At 45.0% G+C, this 21,734-nt stretch overlaps 2 protein-coding genes across 3 annotated transcripts in view; one reads left to right on the forward strand and one right to left on the reverse strand.

The window, feature by feature from the left end:
• Brca2 (BRCA2 DNA repair associated) overlaps positions 1 to 5,644 on the forward strand; it is a 44,428-nt gene extending 38,784 nt beyond the window's left edge. For both annotated transcript variants that reach the window (XM_021162873.1, XM_029477704.1), the window contains exons 25-27: positions 2,810 to 3,051; positions 3,533 to 3,694; positions 4,836 to 5,644. In XM_021162873.1, the coding sequence (XP_021018532.1) occupies positions 2,810 to 3,051; positions 3,533 to 3,694; positions 4,836 to 5,408 (977 nt within the window). In that variant the 3' untranslated portion in view covers positions 5,409 to 5,644. The remainder of the gene's footprint in view (positions 1 to 2,809; positions 3,052 to 3,532; positions 3,695 to 4,835) is intronic.
• Positions 5,645 to 6,292: 648 nt separating this feature from the next.
• N4bp2l1 (NEDD4 binding protein 2 like 1) overlaps positions 6,293 to 21,734 on the reverse strand; it is a 26,553-nt gene continuing 11,111 nt past the window's right edge. Inside the window, exons 2-5 of the mRNA XM_021162639.2 lie at positions 12,187 to 12,314; positions 11,789 to 11,877; positions 9,883 to 9,959; positions 6,293 to 8,869 (exon numbers count right to left, since the gene is read on the reverse strand). Coding sequence (XP_021018298.1) covers positions 8,620 to 8,869; positions 9,883 to 9,959; positions 11,789 to 11,877; positions 12,187 to 12,314 — 544 coding nt within the window. The 3' untranslated portion in view covers positions 6,293 to 8,619. The remainder of the gene's footprint in view (positions 8,870 to 9,882; positions 9,960 to 11,788; positions 11,878 to 12,186; positions 12,315 to 21,734) is intronic.

Here is a 21,734-nt window from a genome sequence, read left to right on the forward strand (position 1 = left end):
ATTTTAACTTTTACTTAAATGGTGATGGGAAGTCACAGGAAGGTAGATGAGGGACAGGCTTTGACCTTTTCACATATCACTTGAGCTATTACATTGAACATACAGTACAGAAGGCGTGGGCACAAACAGGGACTCCAGGAGGATGCCATGGTAAGAGTCTAGGCAGGAGAGGATGACAAAGTAGATAGAAGCTGTGGACACGATTCAGAACAGCAGACAGGTTCTGGTTACCCTCTGAAGGTAGGGGAACAGTGTGGGTGTCCGAAGCTGTGGAAGACTGAGATTGCCACTTGCAAGGAAAGACTTGATAACAAGCCCGGGGGGCATGGTTTGTGGCTGGTGTCTCAGCTGCATGGGAAGCTTCTGAGATGTGGCTTCACAACTGTGCTCACAGACACATGAACTTTAGATCAGACAGAGTACTTGAGCGGTAGTCAGAGCTGAAGATGCAGACTTTAATAGCATTTGTATACCTGAGAGATGCAAAGCAGAGAGACTGAATGTATGCCCTCTGAGTGGAGAAGAGGAGACAGAAGGCTCTGTTTTGACACATATAAAGGAGGCAGTGAGTGCAGAGGAGTACAGAGAGGTGGAGTGCTGAGGAGCACAGTATGCTGAAAGAAGAGGCATTGCCGTGTGTGTGTGTGTGTGTGTGTGTGTGTGTGTGTGTGTGAGAGAGAGAGAGAGAGAGAGAGAGAGAGAGAGAGAGAGAGAGAGAGATTAAGCCTATCCAAAGCTTTTTCCCAGCATTGGTGTGAGGTGAGGACCAAGACATGGTAGTTGGCTTTGGCTATGTGGCGGATCCCTTTCCATGGAGAGAGACTGGCTGACTGAGCAGAACAAGGGGAGCATCGGAATAGAGGTGGTGGGTATGGCTGCTTCGTGAGTGTCTGGTGTAAAGGTAATTTACACCAGATATAATTTTTGTCTCAGAGGCTTACTGCTGAATAAGCCCGACCTTTCTGGTTCTTTCTGGACAATGGCTAACTGGTTCAACTCAGGTGTTCTGGGCCAAACTTTTCCCTAAGCTGACTGATTCAAACTGACAGAAGCTTCTCTCTGCTTCTGACTGAATGGCTCGGCATGGCTTCTAACTAACTCTGGCAATCTGTTCTAATCTTTTGGCTCCTTGTCATTCTCTGGCTAGTTCTGTCTTCACCTGTGTCTAGCTTGTTCTCTCTGTAACCTGTCTCTGTAATACTGTCCTGGTAAGACTGCCATGTACACACACACCCCACCCCTATGTCTGGCTGCTCTCTGTAAAACTGTCCTCACCTCTTTCTCTCTTCTTCTGCCCCTGGGCTGCTCCTAAGTAGCCTCTCTTTCCTGTCTGTTCTTATGAGAGTTGGGTGTATCATATCTCTGCTTCGTCACTTGTTTAAAGGGAATGAAAGGAAAATGGAATCATGATCAAGAGAATAGTTTTCAGGTAAAGTGTTGCTGGCACACTGAGGGGACAGTGTGCTGAAGAAGCTAAGGAAGAGAGGCAAGGCTGACACTGGGCAGTCAGCACAGAACATCCTGTATCCAGACACAGATGAGACAAGCTGTATCCATCAGCAGACAGGCAAGAGTACTTAGATAGGGTACCAATGCAGAAATTGATGGAGAGGTAGACACTTGCACAGACCTCTTTTGATGGCTTTTGTTTCCTTGCTGAAAATGAAACAAACTCATCCATCCATCCACTGAGGTCAGTATGTGGAAGGTCAGGAAATCATTACCTAAGAGAGTGGGAGAGCCTAGCCTAGGTACGCCCCAGGGCTGCCCAGGCCCAGGCCACCCATAGCTCTCAGTAACCCTCCTTCATTTTCTCAACAGTTTTTTACATTTTGGAAGCACAAGGCGCTGCCAGTTCATCTATGATCTGTGCTGCAGTCCTGTATCAACATTGCTTCCCCTTTAGTGGGAAGTGAATGGGGAAACTGAGGTCTACACATGGGGGAAGGGGTGCATGCCTTTAATCCCAGCACTTGGGAGGCAGACGCAGGCCAATCCCCATGAGTTCAAGGCCAGCCTGGACTATAGAACAAGTTCCAAGACAGCCAGGACTACACAGAGAAACCTTGTCTCAAAAAACCAAAAATAAACAAGTAGAGCTAAGGTCTGTTACTGATTGTAAGAGTCAGAGTCAGAGCCATACAAAAGCTGTGGTAGGAGAAGTATCTTTCCTCCCTGAGGAACTACCTCTCCCCTGAGTCTGGTCCTCCCCTGCCCCTCAAGTCCTTACCTGTTCAGTTTCCTGTTCAGTCTTCCTCACTCTTGGCTCAGAGCAGTAGGAACGTGTATGCGTTCTCCATGTCTCCTTCCTGCTATGTCTTTCTGGAGAGCTTTTCCTAGTTAGCACTGCCTTGGGGTTTTCTTCCTTCTTTTCACAGCTGCCCAGGAAACCATTGTGGATGGAACACAGTCGCTCCCTGTGAGCGAGAGCTGATGAGTTGCTTCCAGCACTCCACAGTTTCAGACTATGCAGGGTGACCTAGGTGCAGCCGCTACCGTGGCCCTTGCTCACATGTATTTTACTATTATTTAATGGTCATCAGTCTTCAGAGCAGAGTGCTAGAAGTAAGAACCCCCAGTGGAAGGTAGGATGGCCATAGCTTTGCTAGGCAATGCCAGTGTTTTCTTCAAAAGGATGTATCAAATGTTCACTCTCCTGGGCAATTATCAGTGTATATGCTGCCCTGTGGCCTCGAAATGTTTGGCACTGAAGTTTGAACACCTTAAGTAATGGGTCATTCTAGAAATTCTGTGTATATCGATATCCTCGCAGTTCTAAAGATGACAATGACTGGCATTTTCATCCTAGGTCTTGCTCCTTTGGTCTACCTGTCAGACGAGTGCCTTAATTTATTAGTGGTGAAATTCAGGATAGACCTTAATGAAGACATAAAGCCACGTGTGCTAATTGCCGCAAGCAACCTCCAGTGCCAGCCAGAATCCACATCAGGAGTGCCGACCTTATTTGCTGGCCATTTTTCCATATTTTCTGCCAGTCCAAAGGAGGCCTACTTTCAGGAGAAAGTCAACAACTTGAAGCATGCTATTGAGGTGAGATTAGGGACTTGGAAGCTGGACCAACAGGTGCCTGGAGAGTGCTTTCAGCCCAGTGATTCCACACATGTGCACATGTGCTCATTCACACACACACCCATGTGTGCTCATTCACACCCTTCCCCTCACCCCAGTACTCTCCCCCCTCACCCCAGTACTGGGAACTAGATTTACATCGAATTTTAAGTGTCTTACAAGGCATGGTGGCACATGCCTGCGGGTCCAGAATTTCAGTGTCAGCTTTGGCTATACAGTGAACACCAGACCATAGGCCATACAAACACACACACATACACACACACCCATGTGTGTGTGTATGTGTGTGTGTATCTCAAGACCCTAGCTAAAGAACAAACAAAAATGGGTTTCATTCTTCTGTTCTGTTCTGAATGTTTTATTTCTGAAAGAAAACACTTTCTGAGAACATGAATGTGTGAATTAGCCACTCAGCACAGGCTTTTCCAATTTATTCTCTTAGAATATCGATACATTTTACAAGGAGGCAGAAAAGAAGCTTATACACGTGCTTAAGGGAGACAGTCCCAAGTGGTCCACGCCGAACAAAGGCCCCACCCGAGAACCCCACGCAGCCTCCACTTGCTGTGCTTCAGATCTCCTGGGTGCAGGAGGTCAGTTCCTGGTAAGTTAGTATGGAAGTAAGGTGTGTCGTATGTCCTAGCAAACATGATGGAACTAAACTGCATTTAACCTGTGGTTAGCTTGCTGTAGCTGAGGCATAGGCTATGTGGAAATCATATCTTATTTAAGTATGAATGTAAAACTCTAGGAGCAGACTACACTGTTGGCCCTTCGAGAATGTGTGCTTGCAAGGTCCTTTGCTGGCTCCTGAGCTGGGAAGGCTGGCCCACAGCTGTTGCTTAGTGTCTTAAGCTCAGGTGACTCCTTAATCACAGGGGTGCCTGGCTGCCAGGGCTGGTCAGACTGGTGGCACTGCTTAGCACCTTAATTCAATCAAGCAGTCCTCACCCCATACAAGAAAAGCGCTTGTTACAGTTAGGAGCCTGGCAAAGAAAAACACTAAACAGTTGTCTGAGACTCAGGACTGAGAAAAGAAAGGCGTTAGAGCTCCATGGAGGCCAGCCTTGGTCTCTCTCCGGAGGAAGTAGATCAGACTCCCACAAGTAGTCCTCTGACTTCCTTAGGTATGTTGTAGCATCTGAGTACTTGCATGCACACATACACACATGCACACAAGCAACATGTACACAAAGTAAGTAAACGTTCAGAAGAAGTAGGAGGAGTTGTTGAGCAGTGTGTATCCTTTTTAAAATGATTTTGACAAGCCTGTCGTTTTGGGGGGTTGTAACACTTGGAAAGTTAAAGCATAAATGATGTCATGTATTTGTTTATTTCTTTCTTTTTAATCTTATATTAGGATCTTTTCTAGCCTTTTTTTTTTTTCGAAACAGGGTTTCTCTGTATAGCCCTGGCTGACCTGGAACTCACTTTGTAGACCAGGCTGGCCTCAAACTCAGAAATCTGCCTGCCTCTGCCTCTGCCTCCCCAGTGCTGGGACTAAAGGCATGCACCACCACACCTGGCTCATTTCTGGCCATTTTTATACATCGGTCACTTTGCAAAATTATTTCCTGTGGGTGAGGAATAAGAGCATGAATGTTTGGCATTATTTACCCTTTGGCAATTGGAAAGGAAAGGTGTCCTGTTGGTGTGTATAGGTATTTTCTAATGAAAGGTTAATTCTAATTTATTTATATACAAGTGTTTATTGTGATAGGTTCCTCTTTTGTGTGTTTTGTTAGAGAATTTCACCTACTGGTCAGCAAAGTTATCAAAGTCCTTTATCACACTGCACACCAAAAGGGAAGTCTACACCCCTGGCTCACTCAGCCCAGATGGCAGCAAAGTCTTGTGGTGGAGAGAACGAGATTGATGACCCAAAAACCTGTCGAAAAAGAAGAGCCTTGGATTTCCTAAGTCGGCTGCCCTTACCGCCCCCGGTCAGTCCCATCTGTACCTTTGTCTCTCCAGCTGCACAGAAGGCTTTTCAGCCACCACGGAGCTGTGGCACGAAATATGCAACACCTATTAAAAAAGAGCCCAGTTCCCCGCAGAGGAGAACGCCATTTCAGAAGGCCAGTGGCGTTTCTCTGCCGGACTGTGATTCAGTAGCTGATGAAGAACTTGCCTTGCTCAGTACCCAAGCCCTTGTGCCTGACTCCGTGGGAGGAAATGAACAAGCGTTTCCCGGTGATTCCACAAGGAACCCCCAGCCAGCACAGAGGCCAGACCAGCATGTAGGGCCCAGGTCCAGAAAAGAGTCTCTCAGGGACTGTAGAGGCGACAGCAGTGAGAAATTAGCTGTTGAGTCTTAGCCTCCCAGTTTGTAAGATGTGTACAGTTCCAGGCTACTCATAGGTGTTCGTGTGAGAAGGCAGGAGTAACTGCACTCTTACTGAAGCGTGTGTTTACTGCTCAGATGCTCTACCTGGTCTGTGTTGGTGTAACTGAAGCTGGTTGTCATTGACTGATTTAAAAATCTTTAGGATTAGACTGGATCACTACAACTATCATTTTACATACAAAATAAACATAGCTTTGCTTTTAGTTTGGGTTACTGGCTAAGTACGGTTACTTTATATAGTCTGGTTCCTGTTTTTGAAGTTGTTTTTTTTTTTAACCTAGGAAGTCCTAAGAAATAGTGTTCTTTCCTGCATAATTGGTTCTGCTAGAGCTCCACCCTGTCAGGGTAAACAGACACAACCGTGATGTTTACCTCTGGTCAGCTGTTCAGCCTTGTCACTCCTTTCCATGGTCCCAGTGTAATCTCTCAAGTTATTCTAGCTAGAAATCCAGTCAGGCATAATGACACACACCTGTCATCCCAGCATGTAGGAGGTAGAGAGGGGAGTCTGGGCCACCCTTCATTACACAGAGGGTTCTAGGCGTCGGGTTGCAAAGTCCTTCCCTGACCACAGCCCCATCGGCAGGTGGATGCTCTCACTGAACTTCAGCTGTAAAGTGCTCTGCTCTTAGTGATTTAAACTTTGTTCACAAAGTAATTTGGTCTTCATGTCCTAATCATTGTACTAGAGACCCAACCTAGAGCAGAGTAAATAAGTCTTACATAACAGGAATTATGCTATTTATAAAATTTAACTTTTTTTTGTTTTTCGAGACAGGGTTTCTTTGTGTAGCCCTGGCTGTGCTGGAACTTGTTCAAGACCAGGCTGACCTCGAACTCAGAGATCCACCTGCCTCTGCCTCCCAAGTGCTGGGATCAAAGGTGTGAGCCACTTCCACCCAGCTGATATTTAACCGTTTTTCTTGTGAATCCTGTCAAAAGTGCTGTTCTGTTCTCCGTTCTCTCAGGCCACCAGTTACAGACAGCTAGTACAGATGCCTTACATAAGCCATAAACATCCATGCTGAGTGAACAAAGTATGAAACTTTGCTAGGTGTGCATATTTTCCTTCTGAAAGTGACAATGGTTAAAGCCCACAGTGTGTACTATATGACTGGGGATGAATGGCAAAAGCATTTGGTGTTACTTATTCTTAATGAGAGCCTTTGGTTGCAGAGTGCTCAGCTAATTCTATGAATAATGCAAGTGGAGCTATAGTAACGGGAGTCAGTGATGGCTGTTCAAAGGGTCCATAAGACAGAAGCCAGAGGAGTCGAAAGGGAAAGTATGTATTGCTTTTAAATATGTACTTGGTAGCATTTAATCAGTTGGTTTTTGGGATAAGCTTGGTGGCGTTTAATCAATTTTATGCTTCCAAACCAAGTATTTTGGTATTTCCATGTAGAAGAAAGCAGAGACGTGGTTGGGCAGTACTTTGAGAGCTCTGAGAAGCCTCTGGGCCAAAAGCCAAAGCCTTTTATTGTGGTCTTTGGTCTCAGCCCAGGCAAACCAAAGCTCTGAGAGCCAACCAGCCACATCAGAGAACGAGGATCCTGTCCTTTGGCTGCACGTGTGGAACCAGAGGAAGGGAATTCCATTTGGCCTCTGACCCTTCTCCCCTTTGCCAACTTAGATGCATGAAGCCATCCATACCAAAGTCATGTACACAGGCAGCATACAGGCTATGATTCCAACAATTACCTGGGTCTGGCAGGTAAGAAAACTAAATGAATTGCTACAGGACTGCCATGTGCAAACTTAAAATGGCAGATTCATCCCAATTTACTATGAGACTCATCATCTGGGCTTTTTGTTATTGTTATTATTGGTGTTAGTTATTTTTATATAACATTACTTATTACTAAGACACCAATTTGGAAAATGTTAGGGAAGTGTGTTGCTTATTGTCAGGAAGATGTTGAGTAGATTCCAACAGTTGATAATGGCATGGCAGGTAGGCTTTCTAATGTATGCCCTTCATTCCTCCCAGTTATTAACAATGATTCAAGAATAAGCCTATTATATATGCAAAGGTTATTTTTTGGGTGAAGTCCTTGGGTTTTGGTAAATGTTTTGTTGTTAAACAAAAAATAAATTCAATGGAAAACCCAATATAAATTCAATACCATATACAATTTTAATAACCATAAAAGCACCATTATATAAGACACTTAAAATAATATCTCACAAAACATTAGAAAGAAGCTGTTGGCCAAAAATAAATAGAGCATACATTTCACACGGTCTTGTCACATTCTCGTACCAATGAATCTGACTCCAGCCTGCTGGGATTTAATTTGGACTCATACACCCATAATTGATATGAGGGGCATTCCACAGTTTACTGTCTCAACACCACATACAACAGCCAGACTGCTCATCTAGTGGGCATGGCTTTCGTATCTCCTTGTATCACCTACACCCTGGCTGCGTCCTTGCTTTGCACTCCTAAACAACTGGGTTACTAATTAATAACACGTTACAGGCATCATTTTAGAAATCACTTGATGATTCTTAAAAACTGGTATTTTTCGAAAGCAGGATTATTTACACTGTTAGACTACAAGCTAGAGGGAGGAGTTTGTCCTGACACTGCTGTCTACAGGGTCAGTTGCCTTTGTTACTAAGAATTCACAGGCATTTTTAACAGAGGGGTAACTCCCCTAATGTTACCTTGAACACTTTTGCACTTTAGGTCTAAAAGAAAATCAGTGCCATTAAAGTGACAGTTCAGGTCTCTGGAGGCAGATAGATCATCAAAGCGGCAATGGCACTAAGCTGCTTCCTGCCTCTGCCTCCCTCACTTCTCCAGCTCTGTGGAGAAGCTGGATCTGTCAGAGACAGTAGTACTGTAGCCTATAGACATGTACTAGTAGCATCTTGTTTTATTCATGACTGTAGCAACTAATTGATAATCTTGGATTTCAATTTCAATTCAATTCTTTCCCTGGAGAAAGACCCTTGACTCCTCAGCAGGTCCCCAGCATCAGACCATGAGTACGGGCGCACGCTGACATCACTTGTTGGAGATAATAAATAGAATGACCTCTGTTCAGAAACTTCTGGGCTCAGCTATTTACACTGGACTTAGAGCTCTGGCTAACCCTGAACAAAGAATAAATACCAAAAATTGAAGTAGAAACTTTCTCTAGGAAAATTCTGCAGTGGCTGTGCCCGGGCCATTAATATCCTTGGTGATGGCCACCCCTTCTGTAGCCCTCGTTGGAGTAGAGGCCATTAGCCCTCCAGTTGGGGAGCTCTGTGTAGGTGTTCCAGTACCCCGAGCCGCTGGACGGTTCACTGTTCCTACCCTGGTTTCTGTTCGCTCTGCTCGGCTTTTCTGCATGAAGGACACTGTGAAAGGTAACATTGTGTTCATACCGTTCTTTCATTCGGTGTATTTTTTCTTTTGGGACCCCATGGATGTTTCTTCTACGTAGAAAAAAGGAAAAAAAAAATAATAATAACCCACAAGCCTTTAGTTAAGGCAGGCTATCACAATAAGTAACTTACATTACATACAAATCCTGCATTTCGTGGCTACTGCTCTGCCTCAGGAGACCGGGCAGAAGCATATGTTATATTGTCGAGGTACTTCGACAGCTCTGCTGTGGTTCCTCATGCTGCCCTGCACACCCCCCAAAAGCCTAGGGCTAGCTTTACAAAGTCCTTTCTAAAAGAAGGCTTTAGTCCTTTCTAAAGAAAGGCCAAGTGATGTTGACTTCGAACAAACACCACCAGAGTATAACTCCTGCATTTAGTGATCTGCTCGTTCTTGACATGATACATCTGTTATCAGTTTGGATCAGTTGGTCCGATACCATAAAATGATGCTTATTAAAACAATGTTAAGTTCTGGAGGGTACAAATACCTGTTGGGGATGTGGTTAGAAGTTCATTTGACAAGGTTTTCAATTACAGACTAGAGTTCTGAGCCATGTCAGATTTAGCAACCAGGCAATCATGGGGATGACCATAGACTTGCTTTAGAAATATTCTGCTTCTATTGGGTCATTTGGCATCAGGTAACATGGAGTGTGGTTATCAGAAGCATTAAAAACCAAGTTACTATTTGGACACGTGTTGCTGTATAAATCAAAGCAGCAGGAATGTGTCATGTTCTGCTTTTTCCAAAGATCTTGTCCCATGCGGAGCAATTACCTTAAATTCTCATCAGTGAGGAAGCAACTGAACACAAAGTTAAGTGTGTCCTTCTAAAGGACCAGGTCTAAGCCAAGGGTTAGCATTTAGCATCATGTTAGACATCTGGCTCGCTCAAAACTAAGGGCCTCACATTAATAGTTCCAAAGTTATCAGTTTCTAAGAATTACCATTTCTGGCCTGAAAACTAGTCCGTTTCCAGCCTGCAAAGATGCTTTTGTTCAGTCTGAAATTCCTGAAAAGAGCAGAATATGGAATGAAGAACTAGGAAAACAAAGAGATACCTTGCTAACTCTTGAACGTTGAATTTCCAGCGAGTGTCAGGTTCCCGGAATATAACTTCATAGTTATTCTCAAGAGCCTGATTTTTCAGAAGCACATAAGACAGTGAAGACATGGCATGCAGACTTGGGGATATTCACATTGCACTTAGCATTCACCACAGCCTTGTCCAAACGCCCCCGTTTTACAAGTCATCCAGGCCCTGAATCTATCTCCTGCATTTCATCCCCGTACCTAGACTCTCCCATTGTGTTATACAAGTCACAGTGTCAAAGATGATCAGTTTTGTCTAGTAGGAGTCTGAACATCCTTAAGATGGATCACTGAACTCTTGGTAAAACGTCCCAAACACAGGTGTGAACAGCGAGCCTGGGGAATTCCTAAAGCTGCTTCCACGATTATCTTGGATTTATCTCCTCCCATCTTGGTTTGTAACTGAGAGCGCCACTTATGAAATAAGAGTGACCTCCACATATTTTATTTACTGTTTCCAGCAAGCCCAGCTCCTCCCGCTCTGTAGTGCTTGGCCCCATGCCCTGGGCCCCATTTCCTTGAGTTTAGAAAATGAGTAAGGCTCTGGTGTAAACATCTGAATGTTCTTTGCATCTGTCCGTAAGCTGACCTCTTTGTTCAAACAGCCCTCTGCTATCACTAGTACTCGACATGTTAGAAAACGGAATTAAATGAGCTAAGCTGAGGGACTTCCTCCTTGGGCAACATGCATAAGCTGTGGTGCTCTGTAATACCAGAGGAGGTTAGAGTTAGTATTACACAAATCAAAACAGCCAAGAGAGAACATTCTCATTGTGCCCAAAAATGATTCTTGAGGTGCAGATAATCTAAGTCCCCTGACTCGGGCAGGAACACATCCACCAGAGCAGCCCCTGCACTCCACAAATGTGTAAGGTCATTATTATTTATCAGCTAATACCCCCTGGGGCTGAGCAGAACTGACAGGAAGGCATCCGTAGACAGAAGCACACCTGTCTGTATGCTATTTTACCTAAACTTGGGGGGCAAATATCTTTAAACTGCCAGGAGCTCTGTGGAAGAGACCTCACAACACACTAGGGCCCATGTGTAACTCAAGAAGCTGTCTGCCTCCTGCTGTGTTGTTTGTGGAATGAAAACTTGTTAGCATCAGATACAAACAGTCTGAAAAGATCAGAATGGAGTGATGTGTTGATATTTGTATTTTGCTGCCTTAATAGTGTCACGCTGTTAATCCTAAATCTGTCCTTAAACTAAGAAATTCTGTTGCCCTGGAACTCTCAGCAAAAGAGTGCTGAAATTCCCAGCCTACAGCAGGTAGACCTGACTCATTGGGACCCATAGCCCTGCCAGTGCGTTCTCTAGTCTGTACCTCCATGCAAGTGTCAGTGGATGTTCCTCTAAACAGAAAATAGCCATGACTGAAGAGCTAGCAAGGAGGCAAGCAGAGGCAGGCAAATCTCTGAGTTCAAGGCCAGCCTGGTCCACATAGTGAGTTCTAGAACAGCCATACCTACATAATGAGATCCTGTCTCAAAAAAGAGAAAGAAAGGAAGGAAAGAACAAAAAAAGGAAGAGAGAGAGGAAAGGAAAGAAAAAGAAAAAAGGAAAGAAAAGGAAGGAAGGAAGGAAGGAAGGAAGGAAGGAAGGAAGGAAGGAAGGAAGGAAGGAAAATATCTACCAAGGACTCAGACAAGTACTGCTATTGATGGAAGGCCCTCAGAAATGAAGTGGCCCCTCAGCAGCTGAACAGCAGAGAAAGCCCAAGACACCACTTGCAACTTTATTGGCTCCTTGGGAGAACTACCATTAGTGAATGTGAAATCATGGAAGACTAGAAAAAGAAGAAAGAACCCACATTTCAACTTTCTCATAAAATGTCCATAACTGAGAATTCAGAATGATACTTCTCCCTACCATGACTGCATAGGGCTTCATTTCCCAGGCGTGCAGGTTGGTGTTATCAATAATAATGGGGGATATGCCATTCCGCATTGCTTTCCTTGCTGTAACACAATGCAACACAATGGTGAACAACATGCAGCAGTCAGCAGTCAAGCATCATCCACATTATTGTTACTGCTATTACAGGAGGCCCTCCTCACACAGTTAAATGCTACCTAGTGCTGAGCCATTATCAGGGGGGTTCCATTTGCTGGCATCTACAGGGGTTAAGCCCTGCCATTCTGCAGGGTAGAAAAGCATCAAGGCTTTTGGTTAAAGCTCCTTCCAGGAAATGTATTCATTTTGAAGCTGCTACAATTTACATGCATAAGACTCCGCCCCCTCCCCGTGTTTGGAAAGGAATTTGTCACCTCTTTTCTGGTTCCACTCATGAGCTTCCTCCAAGAGGTTGGGGTTGAACTCATAGGTGCCATCTTCCCTGAAGAAAAAGTCATCGGTGCTGAAAATCAGGGCTCTGGGGTAGTCGTGCTGCAGCTGTCTGCAAAGTGGAGAAACAGAAAAGGGATCCTCCTGTCACCAACAGTTCCTTCCATCTTTAGCAGCAGAAAATAATTCTGAGATCTCCACATTTTGAATTTTCAACTTCACTTAAAAGGAGAACCAATTATCTCCGGAAGTCATCACTCCTCAACAGGAGGCCGAGAGGCCGCTGTGCGCGTTGCCAACTCTTAAAAGTGAGAGGTCACTGGTCACGGCCACTGCCTCCTGCAGCAACCAGAATCGACTAAAACTCCAAGGCTAAGTCGAAGGCATGGTGACTGTTTCCTGTCGGACATCAGTTACCAGGGCCACTCCTCTCTGAGACAGTAGTGCCCTCCCACACCTCCCGTTGGGCACCATGCCCCCACGCTGCAGCCCTTCCCTTGGCCCCTAAACTCTTACCTGTCCTGGGTCCCATTCCTCGGAGCTCTGATCTCTGTAAGGACCCATCTGAGCAACTAGTTCTTGCTGAGGTATGAAATGTGGATAAAGGAGATGTGTGTGAGCTACCCTCTGAGTTCTAACAATACCTAAACCAGCAGGAAAAAGCACAAGAGAAGGAGAGAGGTGAACCCAATGGTGCCCCTGTGCTTTAACCCTACCACTCTTGGCCGACCGAAATATGAAAATGTCACAGAAAACAAGTAACATCACAGAGAGCGCCTCTATGCCAAATAGAGAGGGGAGTTAAGATCTGCAGGAAAGAATCTCAAAAGAGATGCTTCAGTTTGGGGTTGCATCATATCTTTGAGCAGGCACTATCAAATCAGATAGTGACTGAGTCGGTACCGAACAGCCTCCTTGTAATAAGAAACAAAAACAAAACCCAAAAAAACCCAAACCAGAGAAACTTAATATCTGGCGATGCATGCCCTGCATCCCAACAGATTCTGCCACTGAGTGGAATCCACCCCTACAGCTGTGTGGAAAGTGAAAAGGGCAGGAAGACAAAGGGCAAAGCAGGTGGAGACACCGTGCATGCCCTGTTAGCTTCTGCTCTCAGCAGCCCTAGAGGTAGGTTATTTTAACTCAGCAAGAATATGGAGCTGTAGAGCTGGGCTCCACCCTCAAGCCTCCACTGCAGCCACCATGAACCCATCTGTCTGAGCTTGTCTTCTCAACTCGATAAGACACAGACAATGAGAAGGACTGGAGGGACAGCACTTTGTAAACGGTGAGGTGCTCAGCAAACCTGAGGGTCAGTAGTAACTTACCCAGCCCAGCCTGCCAGCAGGACCCAGGCTTAGTGCACATGAGCGTGGGGGCTTTCTAGGTGTTGCAGTGGATGTGAGAGGGCAAAGGGTAAGAGCTTCCACTCTGACATGTCAGTACATACACAATCCAGAGACAGAAAACAAGCATCTCTACCTGCATCCTTCAGAGGGCCTGACAGCAGAGTTGGGGAAAAAAACGACAAAGTAAATGCATTTTGTTACAGTCTGTGGTGGCACACAGGGCCACCTTGATTTTTAACAGCAACCTGACTGTCCTTGGTAGACTTGTGAGAACAAGTAGGCATATATTTCATTTTATTGTTTATCTATTTTGTGTACTATCTGCACACGGACCCATGGAGTCCAGAAGAGGGCCATCAGATCTCCTGGAGCTGGAATTATAGGCAGTTGCACACCACCTTATGGGTGCTGGAAACCAAGAGGTTAAGTGCTCTTAACCTCTGATCCATCTCTTCAGCAAGGAGATAAAATTTTCCATATCAAAGGACTAGGAACAATTACCCAACTTATTAAACCCTGATTTCCAGACACCAAGTGTTACACAAAGTGTTAAGGCACAAAAACTAAAGTTTTTCAAAACTGGATTCCCTGGCTAAGGGACCGGGCCTCCTGCAGTTTGTGTGACCCAAGTAGGACAAGCTGTACTGACAAAACACAAACAATTTGGGCCAGAAACATTAACAGTTTGATAAGTGAGACATTGCAAAAGAGATAACATTTGACTTGGACCTTGAGGGTTGAAGAACTTTTACCTCTTGTAAAAAGGGATAAGAGAAGGCAGGAGCGACACACCCAGAGTGAATAAATAAAAGCACAGACCGTTTTGTTATAGTAAGTCATCAGAAATGCTGCACGCAAAGTTTTAAGAGGAATTTGGCAAGGTGGAACCAGTCCAAAGTGTGACCACAAACCATGGAAACCATGCCGCAGATCATCCAAGTGGACAGGTTTATGGTAAAGACACTAAGAACGGTTCATGGCAGTTCTCACGTACAGAAAGTCCGTTTATGGAAGGGGGAGGGAACTGGCTTGGGAGTCACAGTGTCGACTGTGTCAGCCCAAGAGTTCTGGTCTTGCCAGGTGTCCTTCACACACACAAGGTGCAAAGAGTCTAGGCAAGCCTCCTGTGAGCTTCTGATGGGCTGGCTTTGACTGGCTCTGAGTCTCCAGGCCCCTGGGCAGGAGGGCAGGAGTGGACACCATACTGCATCAGGCAAAGTAAATTAGTCTCTTGTGAACTGGCATGATAGAAATCAGTTTCAAGTTCTTGAAGGAATTGGGAGCACAGGAAATATGGCAATGCTCAGTCACCCATGGGTATAGAGAGTGGTGGGAGATGAGGAGGACAAAGGTTTGGTCTCTACAGAGAAGGTTCACTGAGCTTGACCACACAGCTGAAAAGGTCAAACCCCACAACCAAGCCCCAATCTCCAACACAAACAGTGACAGAAGCCCTGAAGAGTGAGGGCATAGTTCGAGAAGCCATTTCAGAGATGGGTATTTTAAATTTTGCTGAGTGATATTGGTCAACACTCTCAAGTTTTGGGTTATTTCATAAACACGACTTGTTCTAATAAAATCTATCATTCAAATGGAAGTCATTTCCCCTGCCTCTCTCCTGTGTGCTACGTGACTGACTGTTGAAACCGAGGGTTATTTTCTTCTGTACTCTGTCCCATCTACTGTCCCTTCTACTGTCCCTTCTACTGTCCCTTCTACTGTCCCTTCTACTGACCCTTCTACTGTCCCTTCTACTGACCCTTCTACTGTCCCTTCTACTGTCCCATCTACTGTCCCTTCTACTGTCCCTTCTAGACTGGGTCTGGTTTGTTGAGCCTTTTCAGAGATAAGTTTTTCTTTCCATGTGTAATCCTTATGGACTCGTTTTTGGCTCTTGGTGGCTTACACTATGGACAGAAATTTACATTTTTAAGGTTTTCTCCAGGTGGACTTAAAGACACGCTGTTTGCTGCACACTTTATTCGCTTCTTAGTCCCTTTTAGACAACACACAAAACAAAACATTGCTGGCCTTTCTGACTTGGATGTTTTACTCAGAGTGAAACCGCTCAGGCCCACCACAGGGCCTTATGGGCTCTCCATTCCTGAGACACGCGTGACCGTGGGCTCCACAGTCCTCCCAGCAAACTAACAGAGTGCACATCACCGGTGTGATGACAGTCTGCTTTTTCCTTTGGTCTGTCGCTTTTTTTTTTTTTCTTACTTCTACCTGGATGTCAAATTAGCACCAAAAGCCATAGCAACATCTTGAAAATTCAAGACAGTAGAAACACTAGCGAAGCAGAGGTGATTAAGTGACAGTATTTCAACTGTAAAACTTAAGTGTGAGCAATAAATACCATTGCACCAGCTTCAGGGATGAGGCGTGTGCCTCAGCGCTAACCTTCTCTATGGTGGTCAGGAGCCTCGTGCATTAGGGCAATTGAGCAAATGAAAAACAGAAGAATGGAAAGAAAATAGACGATGACTTCCACGTAGCTTCCCCTCCTCCACTGCCCTTCTCCCAATTCACTAAAATTACGAGAGGAACTCGAGTGCTAATTCGTATTTCATAACTTACTCTCAATACGATCAGAACTATGGCATGGTGGCTATCTGTCAGCTGAGGACCTGCTGGCTAGGAAGTCTCCCTTGTACCCCTGACTTTACATTTTCAGACATGTGTTGGTAGATCCCTATTCAGGACCCAGCTTTGGCAATTACCCACCATAGTTCTGCGCAGTGAACATCATCTCAGTAAGCTCTCCCTAGAACTGAATTGTTTGGGTCAGGAGTTAAAAAGATCCACACATCCTCTCTGGCCACCGCATGTGTCACACTTCATTTCCTCTGCTTTTCCCTTCTTTAGGTTGCACCTTTACTTTTTTTTTTTCTGCCCACAACTTCTAATTAGAAAATGTTCAAATCTATATACAAATGGGGGAGATGCAGAACAATGTACACTGCTTTCCCTCTGTCTGCAGTCACTAGATTGTCATATTTGGTCTCAATTATTCTGTCTCTTCTATTCAAGGCTCTTTACTCCTGGGTTCCTGCCAACATTCTTCTAGGTGAACACGATGTTTGAGTTCATGTCATAAAGATTTCAAATTTTTCTCACAGTCTCAAATTTGAAATTACTTTAATTCATTTTATATTTAAATATTTAAAATTTTCTCTTACAGTTCCCCAAACTATCTTCATTCATTCCAAGTACTATCTTTGGTAATTAAATGCGTTTGGTGTCTTTCATCTAAAACTGTCCCCATGTCTGTCTGTCTGTCTGTCTCTCTCTCTCTCCCCCCCACCCCCCAAGAGTCCAGATGAGTCTCTGGTTGTTTGCTCAGGATTGGGTCCAGACTAAACCTTGTTGGGTGGGTGTTATGGAGGAGAGATGTTGTTCCTGATCTCACATGACACCCACCCACTGTGCCCATGCAGACACTTGGCTAAAAGTCGGGGTCATCGAGTCTTCCACTGTGAGATAAGCTCATTGGCTGGCTTAGTGATGATGCTAATGTGTGAACCCGGGACCATGTGACTGCCCTGGCTTCCAGCAGTCTTCCCTGTGTATATGACACCTCGAGGTCCCGCAAGTCTTATGTTTCTCATTTGAAACTCTTGTCATGTCTTCTAGGTAGAATTGTCTTATAAAGAGCCTCCTCACTTCTCTTTTCATCGTCTTCATCTTATTTGTTTATTTGTTCATTGCTATGTAGCTCAAACTACTTTTGCCTCAGCTTCTCAAGTGCTGGGGTTGCAGGCATGCACTACCATACCCAGACCACCCTATACTTCAGCTTGCTTGCTTGCTACAGTAGCTCTGACGGGCTTAAAAATTCACTATGCAGACCAGGATGGCCTCATAGACACAGCTAATCCTCCTGCCTCTGTCTCCCAATCACTGGGATTCCAGGCATGCACTACTGTATCCCGTCCTCTCATTGTTCTTTACAATGTTCCAGCTGTCCCAAATTTAGTTGGTGATACACCCCAAACTGGCTCCTCTTATGAAAATGAGGCTCCAGCTTGTGAAAAGTATAATTTTTTCCTAATTAGCAAAGATACACATTGAAACATTAAAGGGGGGGTCGGGGAGATTGGGGGCTGGGGGGTAAGGAGTAAAAGTAGGCTCCTGTATTCCTCCAACCAAAAATAATTTCTAACATTTGGTCTTATATAGAAGAAAATCTTTAAATCCTCTATTAATTGTATGTGTTTATGCACATGTGTGAGGTCAGAGGACAAGTGTCAGGGGTCATTTCTCTCCCGTCACCATTTTGGTTCCAGGATCAAACTAGGGCCGTAAGGCTTGGTGGCTAGTGCCATCACCTAGCACAAAGTTTTTTGCTTGTTTCCTCGCTTGCTTGCTCATTTCATTTCTAAGACAGAGTCTTACTAGGTCGCCTTCACTGGCCAGGAACTCAGAGAGATCAGCCTGCCTCTGTCTCCCAGGTGCCAGCATTAAAGGCAGGTGCCAGCACATTCAGACTACATCTTTAAAATCTTCACCTCTTGTGTAAAACCAGGAATGTAAAATCTTCACCTCTTGTGTAAAACCAGGAATGTGATATAAACCATACCAAGTTTTTGCTGGCAGTTGTTTTTTTTTTTTCCATAATAAATTGTTTCTCACCCTATGAGATTATTTTTTGTGTGTGTGTGACATTTCAATGCCCGGCAGCTTACACTTGTGCACAGGGATGCGCCACAGTTTACCGAAGAATTGCCTCTTGACTACCCAGTGTGTTAGTCCTGCCGTCTCCTGTGTGTTGATGAGAGGCTCCTCAGCTGGAGATTTAGCTTACCAAATGTTACTTTCCTATATGTTAGAACAATGGCTTTTGACATTATTTACTGGAATCTGTAGATAATAAAGCTTAAGTCTGTACAAATGTATCCCTGCCACATAGAGCTTCTTTTATCTTCAAACCATGCCTTTGGTGGACATCAAAACGGTCTTTCGCACCCCAAGGTTATGTCATCGTGTCTATATTCTAGAACATGTTCCTCCTCTGTCCATCTGAAATTTTACTTATACACAGTACTGGTTAAGGATCTAACTTACTGTTTTTTTACCTAGGACCCTGCTTGTTCCCAAACTGTTGCCTAAGGATCTTACCCTTTCCCATCATTTTGAAATACTTTCTCCACTGTACCAAATGACTGCACATAGTTAGAGCTATCATGGGACTTCGTCATTTTGTCCCTATGTTTGGCTCAATCTTCTTGCCTTCTTTACTAGTGTTTTCATTACATTCAGTGGTGTGGATATTCCCTTTATAAAATTTATACTTTTACTTTTTAATTGTTGTTGTTGCAGAAGTGTCTCTGAACAATGTCAATGAAAAACATCTCCTCCTTGCTCCATCATGGTTTCAGTGACTTTCCCAGAGTGGTCAGCAGGAAACAAAGACCTTGGTGTTTCTGAGCTCTCCCTAACCTTTGTAACACTTTTATGAAGTAAATAATAGTTCCTCCAGTTTGCAGATACTGAAACTGCTGCTTGGAGAGATTAAATAGCTGGCCAGCGTTCAGAGTTTCCAAGTGGCACCGCCAGAGTGTTCCTTCAGGTCTACAGAGAGCCAGGCTGTGTGGTGTCACAGTCTAGCTCTTCTAGCTCTGAGTGCATCTTAGTGTCTCACATATCGGTGACATGTAGCCACAGTCTGCACGTGTGTCTTCACCTGCAGTTACAGTCTGCACGTGTGTGTCTTCACCTGCAGTTACAGTCTGCACGTGTGTGTCTTCACCTGCAGTTACAGTCTGCACTTGTGTGTGCCTTCACCTGCAGTTACAGACTGCCTTTTATTATGACACTTCCTTAGTTAAAAAGAAAAACTGACGTGTGTATATGAGTGCCTGGGTGTGTGTCTGGCACCTTGTTTCTGCCTGATGCCTGTGGAGACCAGAATAGAGCATCAGACTCTGGCACTGGAATTAGAGATGGCTGTGAGCCACCATGTGGTTGCTGCAAATGAACCCAGGTCCTCTGCAAGAGCAGTCAGTGCTCTTAACCTCTGAACCATCTCTAGCATGGATGATGACATTATTACACTGAGTTGCATCACTGAACTTGGGTCACATTTCTCCCCTGTCAGCAGCCCTGTGCAGCCACCATTCCTAAAGAGCGTCCCAGCTGCCCAGCAACTCTAGGCTTCACGTCTTGGTTCTGCACCACAGGAAGTGGCAGCGACCCCTGAAACTGCAGCTTTAAAGCACACATTGCCACACACTCCCAGAAATGACAGCACTGTCACAGTCATCACGGGACCCATCCCTGCCATCACTGCTGCATCTTCAGCTCAAAGATGTCACATGCTACAAACACTGCATGGCTTGTCAATGTCACACTTGTTCTGTGTTACTGTGTGGTTTTCTGCATTGTGACTCTGCTAATCTGTGCCTCCAAAGAATTTTACAGCTCCAAAGTTTACCTCAGAGTCTTTAACACACACACACACACACACACACACACACACACACACACACACGCCCCCCCCCCCCCCCCCCCCTACACACAAGGTCCTTTTTCTTTGTAACCTTTTCCTTTTCACTCAACAGAAAAGCAGAGCCCCCACTCCTCTCTGTAGAGCAGAGAATCTTGCAACATAAACAAAGAGTTCAACCTGGAGGTGGCAAGGTGGCAAGGGCAAGGCTGTGACTCTGTGGACCGTCCACCCAGGGCTGTTCATCAGCACCACCTCCTGTTGGTTCTGGGACTCAGTTCAGCCAGCTGCCCACTTTAACCCTGGTGCTCCTGGGCTCCTCCTGGGCTTCACTCCTGCTCTCCAAAGCATCCTCCTAGAATTACAGGATTAATTCCTTTACATTGCACATTTATTTCCCCACCGCTAGCAATATTAGATCCACCTGGGCAGGATCATTTTTTTTTTCACTAGTGCTTCCCTGGAATACAAATGGAAATATGGAGTATTGCATATTTTAGATCTCTTCATGTTAATACACAGGCTAGGTTCATTCCCTTTAACTCCCACATATGAGTACTCCATTATCCACAATTTAAAACAAACCAACCAACCAAAAAACTAACATTAGATGCTATGTGCCAACTGCTATTCTATGGCTTTTTATTTCCTGCATAATGCTCAAGTAGAGGGGCTGGAGAGATGGCTCAGCAGTTAAGAGCACCGACTGCTCTTCCAGAGGTCCTGAGTTCAATTCTCAGTAACCACATGCTGGCTCACAACCATCTGTAATAGGATCTGATGACTTCTTCTGGTGTGTCTGAAGACAGCGACTGGGTACTCACGTACATCGAACAAACAAACCCAGGCTCTGATCCCAGAGCCCCATACTAAACCCCTAGGTCAGAATGTTAAAGATAAAACATAGTCTATCAGTTTCTAGCCCTCTCTGCAGACACCTGGAGTGCTCGAAATGATGCCTGTCATGAAGACACTCCAATGGCCGATCTCCTGAGCACATTCTGGGTTAACCTGCAGGGCACACTTCAAGTGCACTAGCTCTGAAGGGCTTTGGGATTTTTATTTTGTTTGTGTGGGGTGTTTAACATGGTAAAGTAGATGCACTCTGTGCTCTGAAATCGTCTTCCTCCTCCAGGACAGACACACTCTCTGAAGGCAGGGTTTCTGTGTAGTGTCTAGCACTCTTACCTCAGCATCTAGAATAGACGCCAGGCACACAGGATGGGACAGATACATCGAGAATGAGGAGTGGCTTTTTTTTCTTAATATACAATTTATTTTTATTCTCATTTTATGTTCACTGGTGTTTTGCCTGCATGTATATCTGTGTAAGGGTGTCAGAACCCTGGAACTCAAGTTATTCTAAATGGTTGTGAGCTGCCATGTAGGTGCTGGGAATTGAACCCGGATCCTTGGGGAACATAGCCCGAGCTCTTAACCACTGAGCCATCTCTCCAGCCCTGATGGATGGCCTTCAAATGCCATGTTCTTTAGCCATAACTTGGCAAGTTCTTTTCATAGGGTCCCGAACTGTGTGATACTGTTCTCAAGGTCAGCCTGCAAACCGGCCAGGGAGTGAGGAGGGTTCTATCCAGCACCCAGCAGCTTGAGAGCGGGTTGAAACCCTGGGCAGCTTCCTGAGGGCCAATGTTGCCAACCCCCACATTAGGGCTGAATCCTGACCTTGGGAGATGGGCCTTGGTCTCCACTGTATCTCTCAGCTTTTTTTTTTTTT

Source organism: Mus caroli, chromosome 5 (assembly GCF_900094665.2).
Source record: "Mus caroli chromosome 5, CAROLI_EIJ_v1.1, whole genome shotgun sequence".
NCBI classification, from domain to species: domain Eukaryota; kingdom Metazoa; phylum Chordata; class Mammalia; order Rodentia; family Muridae; genus Mus; species Mus caroli.